Below are 17,194 nucleotides of genomic sequence, written 5' to 3' on the forward strand. Positions count from 1 at the left end.
TCAGCTTGTTTTTTTCCCTTATCTTCTATTTTTGTAGCAACCCAGCGATGTCCTAACTCTTCAGTACAAGCCTCTTTCTTTAAAAAATGTCTCCTCCCTGCCGCTCAGCCTGGTCCTGGCCTTAGAGCAACCCTTCTTCGTCTGCGATGCGGACCGGCAGCCCCTCCCTGCAGATGTTCAGGTGAGCGGCCGTGGGCCTTCCTGCTGATGGGGTTTGAAGAGGAAGTGTGGTGGAGCATTGCTGTTGGGAGGCCCTCCAGAAGAGAACTCTGTTCTTCAGAGTCAGCAGTAGGCTGGCCTGAGCTAAATCGGATTTGAAACAACCCGCTGAAGGAAACAAAATATAATCTCAGTTGGGGAAATACATCCTGGCTCTAAGTCATGAAGAGAAGGGAGAAGGCAACTAGGTCTGGGCAAGTCATGTGGTAAAGGGGTCTCTTGGAAGCCATCTCAGCTCTTCGGCAGCCATCCTCAGGTAACCTCAAGAGCTGCTTGCTGTCCTTGAGGGCAGCTCTGCCTTTGGGAAGGCTGAGGAGCCTGGCGCCTGCCCTGCTGTTAGCAGGTGTTGGACACAGACTCTGCTGAAGTAGTGTTGTAGCTATGACCGCCACTTGTGTGCCATGCCGGTGACTAGCCCCTGCAAGGGTGAGGATGCAATGCTGTTGCACTTGTGTTGAGTGTGAGGATAAAGGAGTTCTTGTCAGGCCAAAAGGCTGTGGCTTGCCTGAGTGCTGATTTGGTTATGTGTTATGTTCAGCCTGGAGAAGAGGAGGCTCTGGGGACACCTTATAGCAGCCTTCCAGTACCTAAAGAGGGCTGATAAGAAAGATGAGGAGAAACTCTTCAGCAGGGCCCGTTGTGATAGGGTGAGGGGTAATAGTTTTAAAATAAGAAGGAAGCAGATTCAGACCAGATATAAGGAAAAAATTTTTTACAGTGAGGGTGGTGGGACACTGGCCCAGGTTGCCCAGAGAAGTGGTGGATGCCCCATCCCTGGAAACGTTCAAGGCCAGGTTGGATGGGGCTCTGAGCAACCTGATCTGGTTGGAGGTGTCCCTGCTCCTTGCAGGGGGGTTGGACTGGATGGGCTTTAAAGGTCCCTTCCAACACAAACCAATCTGTGATTCTATTTAGCATATAGCTTTTGTGGGTCAAGACCTCAGGAGAACAATATTTATTTCCCTCTTGTATTGATGCAAAGCACAAACCTGTGAGCCAGAGATATCTCAGACAGAGTGTTGTGGCACTTGCAGTCAGGCTTACACTGTAAAGAAAATGAAGAATCCCACGCTGGGGTCACACTTTGAAAATGTACACGTTTTATGCCATCAGACCGTGGGACTTCATTACACTGGTGGTTAATACTTTTCATCTCCTTGCAGCCCATTAAGCTGGAGATAGGAGAGGAACTTCATCTCTTCATCAGATTTAATCCTGCTTATAAAGAGGATTTGAATAAACGGGTAGCAGAGAAGGCTCTGCAGATACAGTTTCTTGAGCACCCTCATGAGGAGCAGGTCACTGTTCGGGGAGAAGTCTACTTTCCAAATCTCTGTATCCAGACCACAGCCCTGGACTTTGGCTGCGTCTTGAACAACACTGAATGTGAGCGTTACGTTGAGATGACCAACTGCAGCCCCCTTCCTGTCCGGTACCACTGGTTGCTCCTGACAGACAGCCACATGAGCCAGATGAGGTATGTGCACCTTTTGTCCTCTTCTTGCAGGTCTTCTTCCTGATGTCCTGTTTGTACTTTTCAAAGACCAAGGATGTTTGCCTGGGATCTGACAAATTGCTTTCAACTTTCCCTTGTGGAAATAACACCTACCAGTTCTGGTCAGGGTAGATGCTTAGGGAACAGGCGATCTCCAACAGTTTGATACTGGGAAAGAGACAATGTTCTCCAGCCAATCTGGGGCTGTAAGATACTACCAAGACCTTTCACATAGCCCATAACCTAGAATCCTGCTTTATCTCTGGAGCTACAAAGCCACGCTTGGGCACTTGGACAAGCAGAGGTATAAAGTGACCTCTTTTCCTTCCCTGCCAACCCTATTTGTTGTCATCTCGAACTAAGAACCTTCACAGGCACTGCCACCAGAACCATGTGCTGCTGTCCTGGTCTCTTGCTGCTCTTTTGCTCTAGCCTCTGAACTGGTTCCCTTGGGAAGGAAAGCTGGCGCAGAAGGCTGCTTTGTCAGACTTTCATGAGGCAAGCACCACCTTGGTGAAGTGAGTTTTCATCTGTTAAACTGCACGTCAAGTTGATGAACCAATTATTTAGTGTTTTACAGCAAAACGGCAGATTCTGCTGTGGCTTCAGGTACAGCTGTAGGTGCTGTTGGGGAGGACTTACCTGAGCATCCCGGGGAGCCGGGCTATCCAGCGCTGGCCTGTGGTTTCTGAGCCCAAAAGCCATCTTGCAGTCGTGCTGGAGCACTTGTATAAACACATTTCTAGCAGTTCTTCCAGCTGTGGCCTCTCTGCACAGTACAAAAGTCTAGCCTGGACAGTTTTAATTACAGTAGGAAATGTTTTTTCCATAATGCCCTAGGAAACTGAGCAAAGCTAACCGTTGTGCATTGAAGTGCTGCTATTACAAATAGTAAAAATAATCAATAAACAGTTTTGTTGGTGGAACTGAGAGCTGGCTTAGAGGAGACAACCTCTTTGGAACTGGAAATTAGCTGTTGCTCTGAGGAGGGCTTGGGGGAGAAGTTGTGGGGACTGGGGTGGCCCATTCACAGCTGAAGTCTTTAGTGTGTCCCTTCTTGGTGCACGGCAGCTTTCAAGAACAGACCCTAAAACGCAGAGGAAAGTCTGCAAAAACAGGTGAAGGGAGGTGGGCAGGGAAGGGGGAGCAGGGCTGTGAGCTCTGCTTGGAGACCCCTGTCATCTCCTGGTAAATTAAGTTAGGGTTTACTTACAAGCTAAAGGGAAAAATCTAATTTTGATGATAGAGCAATGCATGTATTTTATGATAACAGAGAAACAAGCACATTACAGCGAAGCCTGTGTGGAATTAATTTCCTCTGGGGCCACTTGTTGGCCAGTTTCCTGTTTGCCTTTACTCTTATTTTTTTTAGAATCAATTTAGGGTTTTGGAAATGTGAATGCTGAATCAGTTTTCAGCTTTTAATTACTTCGTCTCCACCTAAATTGGCTTTGCTGGACCTGAGCCTGCAGGTGCTCATTCTTCCAGGGGATGGATGCGGAGTGACCCAACTCCACTGCCTCCGTAGCGGTTGAGGGTCCTGAGCATCCAGCAGGATAGCAGCCTCTCTTCCAAAGGCTTTGCATAGCCCCTTTGCTGGCTCGTTAGTGCTGTGGATGTTACGACAGCTCCCTTTTCTGCTCTGCATGTTAACTAAGCAGCAATGTACTCTCCCTGGGTCCCTCAGCAGACACCATGTGATCCTCCGTGCCAGAGCTGGAAATGAAGATGGTCTCCAAGCTATTAACACCTCAAATTGCTCATTAAGAGCCCGGCAGAAGGGCAGCGTGTCAGATATTATTTCTGGTCCACATTAAGCGCTGTTGGTATTCTAAATTATCAGATCAAACTAACTCAGTCTGACATCGAGGGAATCAAACATCAGGTCTCATGAAGGTGAGATCAATAGAATTTAACAGTCCATACATCTAGCCTTGCTGGAGCCCATCATCAGAGGCTCCTGGCGTCAATCAGACACACACATTTATTTTGACCAGGAAAGAAAAAAAATGTTTCTTTGCCTGAACAAGATTCCATGTGCTTAGATCTTTTTTTCCTTCTAGTTGTTCCACCCATTTTTTCCTCCTTGCTTTTTAGTCACTGCTGTTCCTTTGAGCAGAGCTTCATATAAGCAACACAGTCCAACCACTGCTGTGTCGTTGGACATGCCTAACTCAAGCCAACCCATGCCCATTCTCTGACACTACTGAAACAAATTTCTGATAGTTACTCCTCTTCTAGACCTGTGTGGTTAGAGACAGAATGAGAACCGTTGCTCCTCACCCCATGGACCTTTGGTAGCTCAAAGCTGAGTTAAGCCTTTGTACCAAGATGGTTTCTGCAGCATTGGAATGGATCTCCAGAATCACCCAGCAGAAGACAGTAGATAAGGACCCAAATTCAAATATTTCATCGTTTCTTACCTTAAAGGTTTCTTCAGCAAGAATTAGTTTGCCCTCCTTTCTAGGGGCAGTATCCAGCTCCTAAGCTTTGTTTGGAATTCCCATAAAAAGCAAGACATTAAATCCAACAGATATACAAGGATTTTCTTAGAGATCTGAGACAAAGGCTCATCCCCAAACTTAGCTGTTCTTTATAGAGTTTTCATCCTCTATTAAGGCTCCAAGCCTTGTCATTTACTTTGAGTGCTGCTGTTCCCCCATCACCTCTTTCTTCCCTTCATGCGAGACATGTTCCCTCCCTGGGACAGAGCTAACACTTGCTGAGCACACATCCGTGTGCCAGGATGGATCAGCGGGGAGCTCTGCACCTCTGTGGTACATGTCAAACCCCATCCGTGTGTCGATCTGACGTCTCTGGAGAGTGGGAACTTTTTGGCTCCAAATCCAGTGTGATGAATTGCCAGTAGATTCTTTGGGGAAAAGATTTGTTCAGATAAATGTGTAGAAAATTACTCTTTCCTTTCCGTCCGGGATTTTCGCTGCCAATTTGTTTTGAACAGGCAAGGAGCCTTTTTCTTCCCAAGTGGGTCTTTCTGTAACGTTAATTTTTTGTGCCTCTGCCCTCTCTCGTTGCGTGTCCCCTGGCAGGCTGCGCTGCAGGGACCCTGCGAGCTGGGTCCCAGCCTTGTTACTGACCAAAGAGGCCAATTCTGTTATGTTTGATGGGTTTTTTGCTTTGTTGTTTTTATAACAAGGAAGAAATGAAAAAAAAAGTAGACAGTGAAAAACAGTGCAAGGCAAAAATTTGACAGCAGTGCTCTGTCAGCCAGCAGAGGGGAGAGGTAGCGACACCAGCAGCGAGAATATACATCAGCAATGCGCACATCCGTCGTGCCCCTGGTGTCGGGGGGTCTCAGATGAGTGGTGGTAGACCATACCCCTTTCCCACCCTCCAGTGCCCCTTGGGGCAGTACGTTTTGGGCTTTGGGAGCCCCATGGGTGCCACTTTTCCTGCTTAAATCCCATGGATAACTTAAAGGAGGGCTGAGTCATGATGGAAATGTGCCGTTGTGTGTAGTTTGGCAACGGCAGAGAAGCGGTTTGCTGGGTATAACAGAGAAGTTATTTCTTCTTATTTCTCAGAGATGGAGTCTCCTGGAGAAAGGACTGGGTGCCCGGCAGGCTTCACTTCTGGGGTGGCAGTCTGGCTGGCGTGAGTGGCTTACGGAGAGGCTCTGTACTCGTGGGCAGAGACACCAGGGAGCTGAAGCAAGGGAGATTTAAGGAAACTTGTGACCTGTTCCCCCCTAGAAAGGATGAAAAGTAAATTCAGTGAGCGCCAAGGAGGGGTTTGGAGCCAGGAGTAAGTGTGCATGTGTTGTTACCAAGTCTAAACTAGAGACATAATCCTGGATACTAGGTGTGGTACAGTGATGCTTTATCAGGATGAAGGTTGGGGGGTGATGATCTTCCGTTTGCAGCATGTCTGTAAACATCTCTTTACCTTCACCTTCAGCACAATGACCCCCACCATGCACCCTCCACCTCTGTGCCTTCCAGCATATGTTTTTTTCCCAGCTCATCTCCTGGAAAGCTGCAGGTTTGAGTCCTGTTCTGCTGCCCCACCAGTTACGCTGTTGAACACCTGGGCCATCACAATGGAGGTTGGAGCCCAGAACAGCTGCGTGAGAGTCACTTTAACTGTGACACTTGCGTTTTCTGAGGCTCAGCCTCCTCCTTTGCACAAGGGTGATGGACCCCGAGAGCTTTCGTTTGCCTCAGTAGACTGGGGAGCAGCCCCAGGGTGTTGGAGGAGTGGGCTGAGGGGAGGAGAGGTGAGGAGGTAAAGGAGAAAGCATTGCCTGCGTGAACAGCGGGCGAGCGGCTGACTTCTCTTTGTTTTCTGGACATCTTCATTACTCAAGGCACACAGTGGGAACCCGGGGTACGCTTGCACTGGGAACAGCATCCTTCTCCCTGTGAGTGCCGTTGTGGCTGTGCTGCATGCGTGGCTCACGTTTTAATTCCTTCTGGGCTGCTGCTCGGTCTCTGCAGAGCTTTGTTGTTTATGAAACAGAATGTTGCTTGCTTTTTTTTTGGTTCATGGGAACAGCTCGCTATCGTATCCTGGCTGAGGCAGAGTGAGAGCATCAATTCGGGAGCTGCTGCTGTCGCTTCCACTTCATCTCTCTGGCAGAGCACCGGGTAGGGAAGCCGTCAGATGAAATCTGGCTGGCAGGGTTGGCTCTTTACTCCTGTTTATTTGCTGACCTGCTGTCACTGTATGTTGCAATGATGAGTAAGGTAACATAATTTTACAGACCTTGTTTCTCTTAATTTCTCCAGCTATTTCTCACCCTTCACTCTTTTCCTGCTTCCTGCAAGCTGTGCATCAAACAGCTCTTTCCTTAAGGGAAAATCCATCTGAACACACTGACATTGCTCTGCCCAAGAGTGTCGTTTCCAGTATCGCTGTGCTCTTTGCTGAGGCATCCCTGTCTTCACAGAGTAGCTGAGAAATCCTTAAACTCAGGAGTATGGGCTCAAGCCAAATTTTAATCCATATATCAAATCTTCACATGTTTTCAGGTGTAAATCTGCACTGGGGACTTTTGTGCTGATTCCTTCTAGTCCAAGGCACTTCCTAGTGCAGAGGTGATGGAGAGCCCGGCGCTTTTGCTGATCTCGTCTTTAGCCCTGAGCTGGCTGCTGCTAAGGCAGGGATTCACAGGAAACAAACCCTTCCAGAGAACATGGATTTTGTCCTGTGTGGGGCTGTAGTCTCACAAGACAGTGAAACTGGTGCTTGTCCTCCTGTACAGCTGTTCTTTCCCCTCGAGAGACTGCGGTTGGGATGATGGATGGACAGCGTGAGTTTTGGGTGGGTTTCAGATCCCTTGCTGTTTACCAGCTGGTTTAAGGCAGACAAGGAGAGTACCAGTCAGGGAGATCGTTTCCCAAGATGACACCAGCTTGTCCACACTTGTCACCAGCTGTCCCCAGTGTCACCTGGACCAGGTCAGTCCTGTTTGCTCATCCCTTGCTCCGTCCCAGGAGCGAGTTTCCCAGGAGTGTGTCTGCCTTGCTGTCGGTGAAGGAGGGGTAATTATGTTGTACTGTGTAAGTGACCTTTAGTGATAACTCAGCAGCAGTGTTAACCAGAGGTTTACACTGGCCGTATGAATCGGGGTAAAACCATGTGCAGCCTTAAATCTGTGATTTCTGCTGATGTGATGAGGACAGGGGTGTTATGTCTGGTGCACTCAGCAGGGTGAAGCTTCAGCATCTGATTTTGGGATGCAACCCTAGGAAGTGTATTAAACTGAAGCTTTTTTTGTTTGTTCTTTTTTCTTCTATGTTTGTCATCATTGCTGCTTTACCTTCTCCTGCCTTTCCCAGCGGTGACCCACTGCAGAGTCCGGTTGGGAGAGAGCGCTGGGTTATGGCATCACTGCCCACCCAGGACGTGCTGGGCAGCCAGCATCAGCGTGGGCCGGTGGAGACACCTTCTGGGGTTCAGCAGAAGCGGTCGAAACAAGCAGAGATGTTTCCTTCTAGGTCGGAACTTGAGGATGTGCTCTGTCATTTCATCTCCGTCCTTTTCCCTTGCTCTGCTCTTGGCACTGCGGAGGCACGGTGATGTTCTCTGGTGAGCAGAGAGGGTGACAGCCACACTGTGAGCTTGTCCTTGTGGTTTGGTTTTCCTGTGGTGCAGCTGCAAGACACTGTGCTCTGGAGATTGCTTGACCAGGGGTTGCGAGCTTTTTGCATGCTGCTACGGGGTGCAACAAGGCTCCTGGAGCACAGGGGTGCGTGCTGGTCCTTGACCCCCAGGATGCCTCAGCTCAGGCTTGAGCTGCTTTTTGGCTTCTTGTAGGGTGAAGCTGTCCTGCCAAGCCCACCCAGTCTGCTCCTTGCCATCTCAGGCTGTGTCCTGGTCATGCCTTTCACAAACTTGTTGAGATCCAGCTTTGGTCTCCTGTAGCCTTCACACTGAGGAGAAGACAGGTCAAGATTATCTCCCTTTCCATGGCTGGGAGCCTTCTGCTTGCCTGTCTAGCGCACCCAGGACCAGCCTGCAGCTCTCAGCTTGTGCTCAACCAGTTCTTTTGGCTCCCCACTGTTTCCTAATGTTTTTAATCCTTGCAGCCGTACCCTTTGTGGTTTGCCAAGCTCTCAGGCTTGGCCCTGTGAAGATGTCTTAAAGTGGTGAATATCCAAATCCCAGGCACAAAGACAGCTGCAGCACGTCTCCCCTCCTTTGCTGTCAGTTATGGGAGTCGATACAGTCGTCTGTTTGCAGAGCTCATTTTTGAAGTAGCTGGTAAGGTTGTAATTGATGTTGATTACTTTAAATAGCATCTCCGAATTACAGCTGTCGGGGCTAGTTTAATTTTGAACAAGGACTATAAATTGTATTTATCATTAGAGCTACTGATTTGTTCAGAGGGACCTTTGGCCAGAGTCTGGTTCAGAAGTATTTATCTGTCTGATAGAGAACCAAGAGCTTCATACCACCTCACCTGATGCTTATAAATCACCTGGCTGATGTGCAAAGCGTGAGGAAGACTTAATGGGTGATGTTTTGCTGTCTGTAAAATCAGTGCAAGTCAGAGTAACTCCAGTAAAGTCAGTGGAGACTTCTCCCAGGGCTATAATTTGTCAAGAGAGGCAAGTACTGCTGGGTGATCTCCACCAAGACCTGCAGTGCCAGTGGTGGCTGGCCCTGATCCAGCTGAAGCTGGACCAAAGTGGCTGAGGAGCTTTAGCACCTGCGCCCGGCAAAACCAGACCAGCCACATCCCGTGGAAATACTCTGCAAGAGGCATAAGCTGTGTCAGAAGGAGCTTGAGGGGCCTCACACTCTCTTCTGACTCTTCTCATCAGAGGTGATAGTACAGTTGAGGTCTGTGGGCTTCAGCAGGAGCCGAGGACTCTTGGTGCACTCCAAAGTCAAATCCTGTGGCTCATGCTTGAAAGATGCTGGAAAGTTTTGGTTTCTGCCCAGGAACATGGAATACTTCACTTTTCAGTAGTAGCATCCCTGCATCCCTTCCTACGCAATTTCTACTTTTCAAACAAAACAATCAGTTATCCCTCATCTCTCAAAACTGACATTTTTTTGGACTCAAGTGAGTGGCCGTTAAAACTGTATATTAACTGCAAGTTAATTAATTCTTGGTCACAGTGGGATGTCCCCAGGACCATTCGCTGCATTCAGATGAACGCCGAATCCAGTTTAATCATTTCCAGCGTGTGCAAGGCCGAAGTTGGAGGTGTGGGATCTCACTGCAGCTGTGCTGTTTCTCTTCTCTGCCTCTCTGCTACCTGGTCTGAATTTCAATGGGTGGTTCAGCAAACAGACAAACCTTAGCTCAGCAGAGGAATTTATCCTCGCAAAGCAGTCATCCTCAGGGCTGTTTAATAGTCACCATTGGTGAGGTCACACCATCACCACTGCCTTCCTCAGCTGCTGGCCAGGTGGCCCAGCTCAAGCCCAGTGTTCCCACCCGGTGCACTGGGAAGGTTTTGGGTTTGCTCCTGTATTACATTATTTTGCTTTCAGTTGCAAACACCCTTGAGCTGTCTGTGGCTTGCTCCAAAGTGCCTTTTTAATATGGATCTGGTGGCCCAAAGGGGAAATAGAAGGACATCGTAGGGGTCTGTAAGCCAGTTTAGATGCCTCACGGGTGTGTGGTGTCCAGTGCTTTGCCCTGTGATAACCTGAGAAGAGCTTGTGCTTTGTTGGGAGGCTTGTTTTTACCCCATGCTGTGCCTAACGGGTGCACCAGCGAGTGGTCGTTGGCGTTCTGGGCAAGGATGCTCTGCGGGTGGGTGCCGTGCGCTAGGGAAGCAGTCTCAGCACTGTTGAAACTCTTGCATTCAGTGTGAAGAGATGGTGGCTTCTGGTTGCATGTCCTTGGTGCTGGCAAGGGGTGCAGGGACCTCGGGCATTCCTGTTTCAGTTTTGGGGTGACTGTCCTGATGTTGCTGGTTCTCGCACAGCCTGAGCAGGCAGGGTCACGTCATCCCGCATGAATCTTTGCATGTAGTTTGCAGAAGTGGTGTGATTTCTAGCTCCTCTATTTTTAGAGGCGGGTGTGGGAAGTGGTGTGAAGCTGTGTCCCTAGCAGGCTCAGAAGCCAGGAGACAGGCTGAGGGTTTTTTTTCCCTAACGTTTCAGAGGTTGGGGACAGTGGGTGACACAAGGCTGTGCTGGCCCCAGCAGGAAGGACTCCTCTCTCCCTGGTGTTAACCCACCCATGCTCCCGCTACATCTCCACTGTTAAATTCCTGGATGCATTTTGTCTTATCTGAGGGGTGGCCAGGTTGGGTGAGACAGACCCAGAGGGGCATCTCACCTTGCTTTCAGCCTCTCCAGCTCCAGGCTGACCTGCTTATGTCAGGAGGCTCCTTGTCTCTGTTCCATGGGGCTGGTGGAGGCACTTCCACAGCCCTTTGGCCCCTCTGGTTTGGGATGGATCCTCTCTGCAGGTGCAGGAACTGCTTTCTGCTCTTTGCATTCCCAACCTTGGCCTGAAGGTGCTGGAGAATGCCCAGAATGTCCCGATTCCCTTCAGAGAAAGAGCTACCTAAAGCCTGGGTTCATGCTAAACATCTTATCTTCCCCTTCCTTCTCTTTTTCTAAGACAACCCCCTTTCCTTCAGCACCAGGAAGATTTCTTGTCCGAGGAGTCAACTTTCCACTGACACCTTGGGTTCCTTGCTCCCTTCCTTTTCATGTTACGCTTCTTGTTACTCATTTTGACTTCCCCCACTGGAATAAGTCCCTCGCTGTGCTTTCTGCTTCTCTGCAGCAGGACTTGCTAATCACATCATCTCCCAGCACTGAGTCCCAGAGGGCTTCTACTTTAGAGTGAAAAATGTTGTTGTTGTTGTCTAGGCATCGTGAGCCTGTGAAGTTGCCTCAAACCATTCTATAAAACTAAAGGTAATTTAATAAATTATTATGGATTTTCCATCTCGGACATTTACCTCTCCTCGGGAGTTGTTATTAACCCGCTGTATTTATCACAAGTGGCTCTAAGAGCCGTGGTTTCATTTTCCTGCTAGGATGGATTGTAGCTAGCAGTTCTGGGACAGCCGTCGCGATGATGGCCAGACCCATGCGCTGAACTGGTGCATGGACTGGTGCGTAGCTGGAGGGCTTTGAGGTGCTCCGATTGGTACCCCTAGACCGCAGGCATTTCCCTTGTCACCAGGTAGTGTTCAGCTGCAGGTTGCCCAAAAGCACTATGGTCACAGCTGAATTTATTTCATCCTTATGCAGATGCCAAAGTTAGCGGCTGCTGGAGGTGCTGAGCAGTTTCGTTGCCCATCAGTGCACCCTGACACATATTAAGGTGCCTCAGCTGAGAAGTGCAAAGGTTGTGCAGATGGGACTGTAGATGGGCGATGCTCCGCAGGGGCAAGTGAATGCCTTCATCGCCTCCGTCCTGGTTTGTTCTTCCATGTGGATATTGCCAAGGTCTTGCTTGGGGTCCCAGCAGCAGGAGGAGGGAGGGCTGAGGAGGGGTGACAGCACTGCTGCTCATCAGTCCCTGCTTGTAGAAGCTCGTTTGGGCCAAATCTTGTTCTTCCCTGTGGTTGGAGGCAGGACAAGTCAGGTGGGACCTCTTGGGAGTTGTGAAGAGCAGAGCCTCTAATCCAAAATGAAAACCAGCCTTAAATAATAAGCTATAAAGCTGAAGACAAGTGTTCCTTTGGGACCACATCATGAAATGCACCGAATTCCCAGCTGGGAATGAAGCACCCTAGGTGCTGTAAAAAAAAAAATCTGCGTTGTTTGCCGATGGGGAGCACTTGCAAATAGGCAGAGCGACAGGCAGGCGTGGTTGGAGTGTCTGTCTGTGTGGCATTAGAAATATGAGCAGAGTTACTGTGAGCACCTGCTGCGATTTAAATCAGGGAGTGTGATCTGAGTCACCTGGGAATGTCTGAAAACGTTAAACCATCTACTTCTCACTGATGGCTGTTGGTCAAACTATAAACTCGGCTCTGCTGGTAAAACGAGCCATTGAACTGCTGTGCTGAATCGTTTGCCGAGTTGGTTCGCAAACAGTTTGTGTATCAATTGAAAAATGACCAGAGCTTCCTTCCCCAAAGTACTCATCGCTGCTGCTTTGGTGCTCAGGGGGATCAATGGGCTGTTTAATTGTGAGTCTTTGCCTGGAATTGTTCAGCGTGTGTCTCCACATTGCGAGGGCGTCCCATGATGGGCGTTGCGGGTGCCCCTGCATGGTGCTGGGCTCTGTCCGGTCAGGGCACAGTGGGCTGTGGGCTCCGTCCGGGCTCCTGCCTGATGGTATGTAGAGAAAGCTACAGCGTCGCCGCTTGTTTGTACTGACCTGTGGGTGATTGTCAGGGGAAACATTCAGGATAAACACAGCCCCAAGCATTGACCTGCTCCATCCTGGTCTGGAGCATCGCTGAGCTCACACCAGCGGTGCCCACCCAGGGGCCGCACCCTGCTGAGGGGCCGCTCGTGCAGGCTTCCCTCCCTCCCACTGCAGGTCCATGGTCAAAGTGATGTCGTTTTCCAGGTTCAGCCCTCCAGCACCTAAATCTTCCATCAAATGCCAGCCACTGAAGGAGGAGGCAGCCTGGTTGGAGCACTCGGCTTCTGCAGAGAGCAGCTCCAGGGACGGGCGTGCGGAGGAGCCAGCTGAATCCCTGGGAGTAGAGAGGGATCCTCTCCAAGAGCCAGCAGATGCAGATGACTCCCTGGAGGCAAAGGTAGATCCTCTTGTAGGCTTGCTGCCTGCGTTGACTCCCCTAGTTTGCCACCAAAAGGCCATGCTCATGCCAACCTCCCTTTTTGTGCTGCCCTGTTGTCATGTGTCCTGAGACGGGGCTTGGCATCTCAGCTGCCTTCTTCAGGAAGGTGTTGTTTCAGAAGAACGCCCCAGCAGAGATCCTCAGCTCTCCAGCACTAATGAGCGCTTGAGATGAGACCAAAACACCTTCTGAAGTGGGATAGTTGTGCCGTGCACTTGCTAAGTCCTTGTTTTCCCGTTTTTGATCGGATCACTTGCAGCTATGTTCCTTTTTTTTTTTTGTCATGGAAAGCCTCACCTGTCCGTCTGTGGGATTCTTGGTGTGTTCCTTGGGCAGGAGTGAGTGAAGCCAGGGTGGTGTGAGGATGCGAAATGCTCTGGAGGTCTCTACCAGGACTGAGTGCTGGTTGTACCCAGCTTCCTCGTACAAGCTTGCGTGTAGCAAGTGCAGATAGTGCCTGTGTCTCATCTGTGGGTGGGATTGGACCCACACTCAGCTGGTGGCACGGACATAGCCCTACTTGATTTGCGCCTAGGTCCCATCTCAGTTGCTCCTGGCTCGATGAGGTGGTGGAGCCTGCAGCAGCAGAGTGGTCTCACCCAACCAGCCAGCTGCTTGCTGCAGCCCATGGTGTTTGTTTTCCAGCTGCTACCATCCCCTGCTGTGGAGCTGGAAGGTGCTGCAGACCTGGAAGGTGCTGTGGAGAGTCAGAGTTCAGTGAAGATCAAGGAATTGATGCAGTTCATGGAGGCAGAGCCTCTCACTTTAAGAGCAGAGGAGGTAAGTGGGAATGTGTCTTGCTTCTGCATTTCCAGTGTGGCAAGCAGTTACGTAGCTGCCACCCCCACTGGTGGCCCTCAGCACCACTCAGAGCGGCTTTGCACCCCTCCAAGCACATCCCACAGCACTGCTGAAGAACTGGTGATTGAAGAGGCTGTGTGGGACATGTCGTAGGATGTTACCTGTGCAGCATTATCCATCTTGTCACTAATCGAGTGGTCAATAGGAAACTTCTGCAGTAGATTTTGCTGTAGCACCTTGAGAGAGAGCAGCATGCAAATCAGAGAGTGAAAAGCATCAGGAGTCAGATGAGCTGGGCTGGTGTCCTCCCCCTGGCTCCAAGGGCTCTCACCTCCAAGTCTCATGTTTCTCTAAAGGCAGTAAAAGGTGTTTCTAAAGGCAGGTTCTGCAGTGGAGAGAATTTCTTGCTGCTAAGAGACCTCTCAGATGACTTTAATATCATGTTTTAATGAATGCATTAATTAGTGAGTATGGGAGAATATTTTTCCCATGGTCCATCCACTGGAAAGCAGAGAGGGTGTGAGATGAGACCAGGATGATTTTGCCTGTGTTTGGGGAAGAGGCCCCTGCAGCTGTGTCTGTCCTTTGCTCCAAGCCATGGCTCTTCTGCATCCGTTTCAATGCTCAACATCTCGATCTCTTCTCCCCTGCCTCCAGGTTTTTGACATCTTGCCGCTGTACGGTGTGCTACAGCCGGGTGAGAGCCAGCAGGTCACCTTCATCTTCTTTGGCCATGCAAACATTGTCGCCCGCGTCATGGCACTGTGCAGGGTGGAGGGAGGCCCAACCTATGAGATGGCGCTGAGTGGGGAGGCTTCGCTCATCAACTACCTCCTAGACATCACAGAGATCGACTATGGGCTGCAGGTACCATGGATTTCCCTTGGCAGAGGTCCTTGAAACCGTCACTGGTGGGTTGTTGCCCACCTAGACCTAGAGCTCTCTCCTCTTCCTAGCTACTTTGTCAGCTATGTGGCTTGGAAGTCCAACCTTTGAGTGATAAGTCTTGCGTCCAAGCTGGTTTTTGATGGCCATCTCCACCTGTGCTCCCCCAAAGTTGGCAGTTTCTCCTCTTCAAGATTATTAACTCTGCCTCCTGGAACAGGCAGTATCCCAGTGGTGATCTCTGGAGGGACATGCCCCAAGACATCCATCTGCTGATCCGCTCCCAAAGCCTGACGCCTAGAGAGATGCTCTCTTTTAATGCTCTTGATTAATCAACAAAATAAACCAGGAAGGGAATTATCTTGGGCTTCCAGTCACTGTAGCTGGAGAGAATGTCCCAGAATGATCCCTGCTTGACTTCTTTTCAGTTAAAAACCCCACAGATATTTCCAGCTGTTGGCCATGTATTGGACTGTCCATCTCCCTTTTTGCTGTCACTGCAAAGACTTGTATGCGAGTGCCTTTTCTGAAGTGCCTGGACTCCTCCTTTGTTTCAGTGAGCTGTTAGGGGACACCCTAAGGTGCAGAGAGCTTGTATCCTCTTTAGTTTCTTTGTTACTGATCTTTGTGTGGTTGGTATTGCCCCCCTGCATGCTGCTATCGGTTCCCACGAGGGGCTAAGGGGTACCCTGTGGCTGTGGGTTCCCCAGGTTGACCTGGGAGAGTCGAGTGCCTGTATCTCCTCTGCAGTCCCTGCTTCTCTTGCGTTGTGTTCATTTGCTCTCATCCCAATGAAAGAGGAAGGAGATTCCCAGCAGCAGACTGGTGTCGGTAACTTCCTGCTCCTTTGTCTTCTCTTCAGCTGTTTAATGAAGTCGCGGAAGCAGAGGTGACCCTGCAGAACAGCGGGAAGATGGGATTCACTTACGCGGTGCTAAACCCCAGCACGGCCGCTGCAGACAGCCCTCTGCCCGGCGTGCCCCTGGTCGTGCCCAGCACGGTGAGTGGCACAAGTGATTAACACTGGGCCTGAATCAGGCTGCGCAGAAAAGGGTTCTAGGGAAAAAAAAAAGAAAAAAACAACCAAACAAACAAAAAAAACCCCAAACAAACAAACAAAAAAAAAAGATCAGGAGAGACAGGGCTGTAAGCAATTGCTGCTGAGGGGCAGAGGTGTGGTCAAGCAAGCGTGGTCCTAATAGATTCCCTTAATGGCCTTTACTGGTGTGTGGCTCTGCTATCATACAGGAACTACTGGTGGGAGGCACTGGTGGCTTTTTGGGAGCTCTTTGGACCCCAGCTCTCCGGCTGTGCTGGCCCAGGGGCTGTGTAGTGCAGGCTCTCCTGAGGGTCACCTTACCCAGGCTGTGTGATCAGACAGGACATATTCCTCGTCCCTGCCCATAACAAACCCTGCCTGACCGCTGCCAGCACTAACCAGGTGAGACTTAAATACTTCCTTGCTTGGGCCTGAAGCTCCTTTGCCAGAATTATAACAGCCCCTGTACAGGTGCCCCGCTCCTCCAGCTTTGCTGCTCTGCAGCAGCTCCGTGGGGCAGTGAGAGGGGCTGGGGAGGAGCAGGGCTGTGGAATAGCAAGGAGGGGAGTTTGCAGCATCCCACCATCCCAGCTTTTCCGTTCTGCTTGGATGTCTTGAGCTGAAGCAATGTTCCTACCTACGTCCACTTTTGCAACAGGAAGAGGAAGCCAAATGGCTCCCACGTTTCTTTGTGCCTGTCTCCTACAAGGGATGATACGCTGATGCCCTCTTTCTGTGAGCCTCCAAAGACACAGCTCCGCTTGGACCCGCGCAGTTGGCTGCTGTGACAGCATTATCGGCCCTGGCAGCTTGGCAGGGCTCGCCTTTGCTGCAGCTGTGTTGTGCGCTGGAGTGAGGGCTCGGGGGACCAAGCGGCAGGATCCGTCCCGCTCACCAGCTTCCTCCTGCGCTGTGGAGGGGAGCAGGGAGCTGAGGGTCCAGCCCAGTGTGCAGAGGACGAGCTGCAGAAGCTGTGGCTATGTCCTGTCACCCCGAGCAGTGTGTTTCTATTTGCTCTTGACCTGCTGGCGTGAGCCCAGACTGGGGCTTGGACAGCTCTTCTGGAAGCCCAGAGAGGAGGTGACCTTCCTGGCAACACCTTCCCTGGATCCCATCCTAGTCTCTCCTCCTGCTTTTCCAGAGATGTATGTTTGCAGGTCATGGGGAGACTGGATAGGCTCGTGCACCCTCAGTGTTGCCACGCACGCAGGCAGGAGGTGTTTGGTTGGGGTCATTAATAAGGGGCCAGGCCGCTCAACACCAGCCTGGAAACCACTGATGTGCTATGACAGGAGCTGCCAGCTCCGCTGAGAGCACGACACTTCACTCATCTTCCACAGTGGCTGGCAAAAGGGCTTTTGTTTACTCAGTTTGGCTCTTGCTCGCAGAGAGTAAACATCGTTAGCAGAAGAGCTGTGCTCATGCGGAGCAGAGGGCAGGCTGTGCCGTGGGAACACAGCCCTCTGAAGGACGCTGCATCCCGGTGTAGGAGAAGTGAGCTTTTGGATATAAGAAAGCTAGAAGGTGATGTTGTCTGGTACTTTATTAGCTTTG

General features: G+C 50.5%; 1 protein-coding gene across 1 annotated transcript in view; it reads left to right on the forward strand.

Annotated features, from left to right (window-relative positions):
• The window catches only part of HYDIN (HYDIN axonemal central pair apparatus protein), a 151,833-nt gene that overhangs the window by 90,000 nt on the left and 44,639 nt on the right, over positions 1-17,194 (forward strand). The window contains exons 22-27 of the mRNA XM_086757793.1: positions 38-181; positions 1,383-1,696; positions 12,681-12,873; positions 13,561-13,695; positions 14,374-14,583; positions 15,464-15,601. Coding sequence (XP_086613919.1) covers positions 38-181; positions 1,383-1,696; positions 12,681-12,873; positions 13,561-13,695; positions 14,374-14,583; positions 15,464-15,601 — 1,134 coding nt within the window. The remainder of the gene's footprint in view (positions 1-37; positions 182-1,382; positions 1,697-12,680; positions 12,874-13,560; positions 13,696-14,373; positions 14,584-15,463; positions 15,602-17,194) is intronic.

Source organism: Chlamydotis macqueenii, chromosome 13, assembly GCF_036417535.1.
Source record: "Chlamydotis macqueenii isolate bChlMac1 chromosome 13, bChlMac1.mat, whole genome shotgun sequence".
Lineage (NCBI taxonomy): Eukaryota > Metazoa > Chordata > Aves > Otidiformes > Otididae > Chlamydotis > Chlamydotis macqueenii.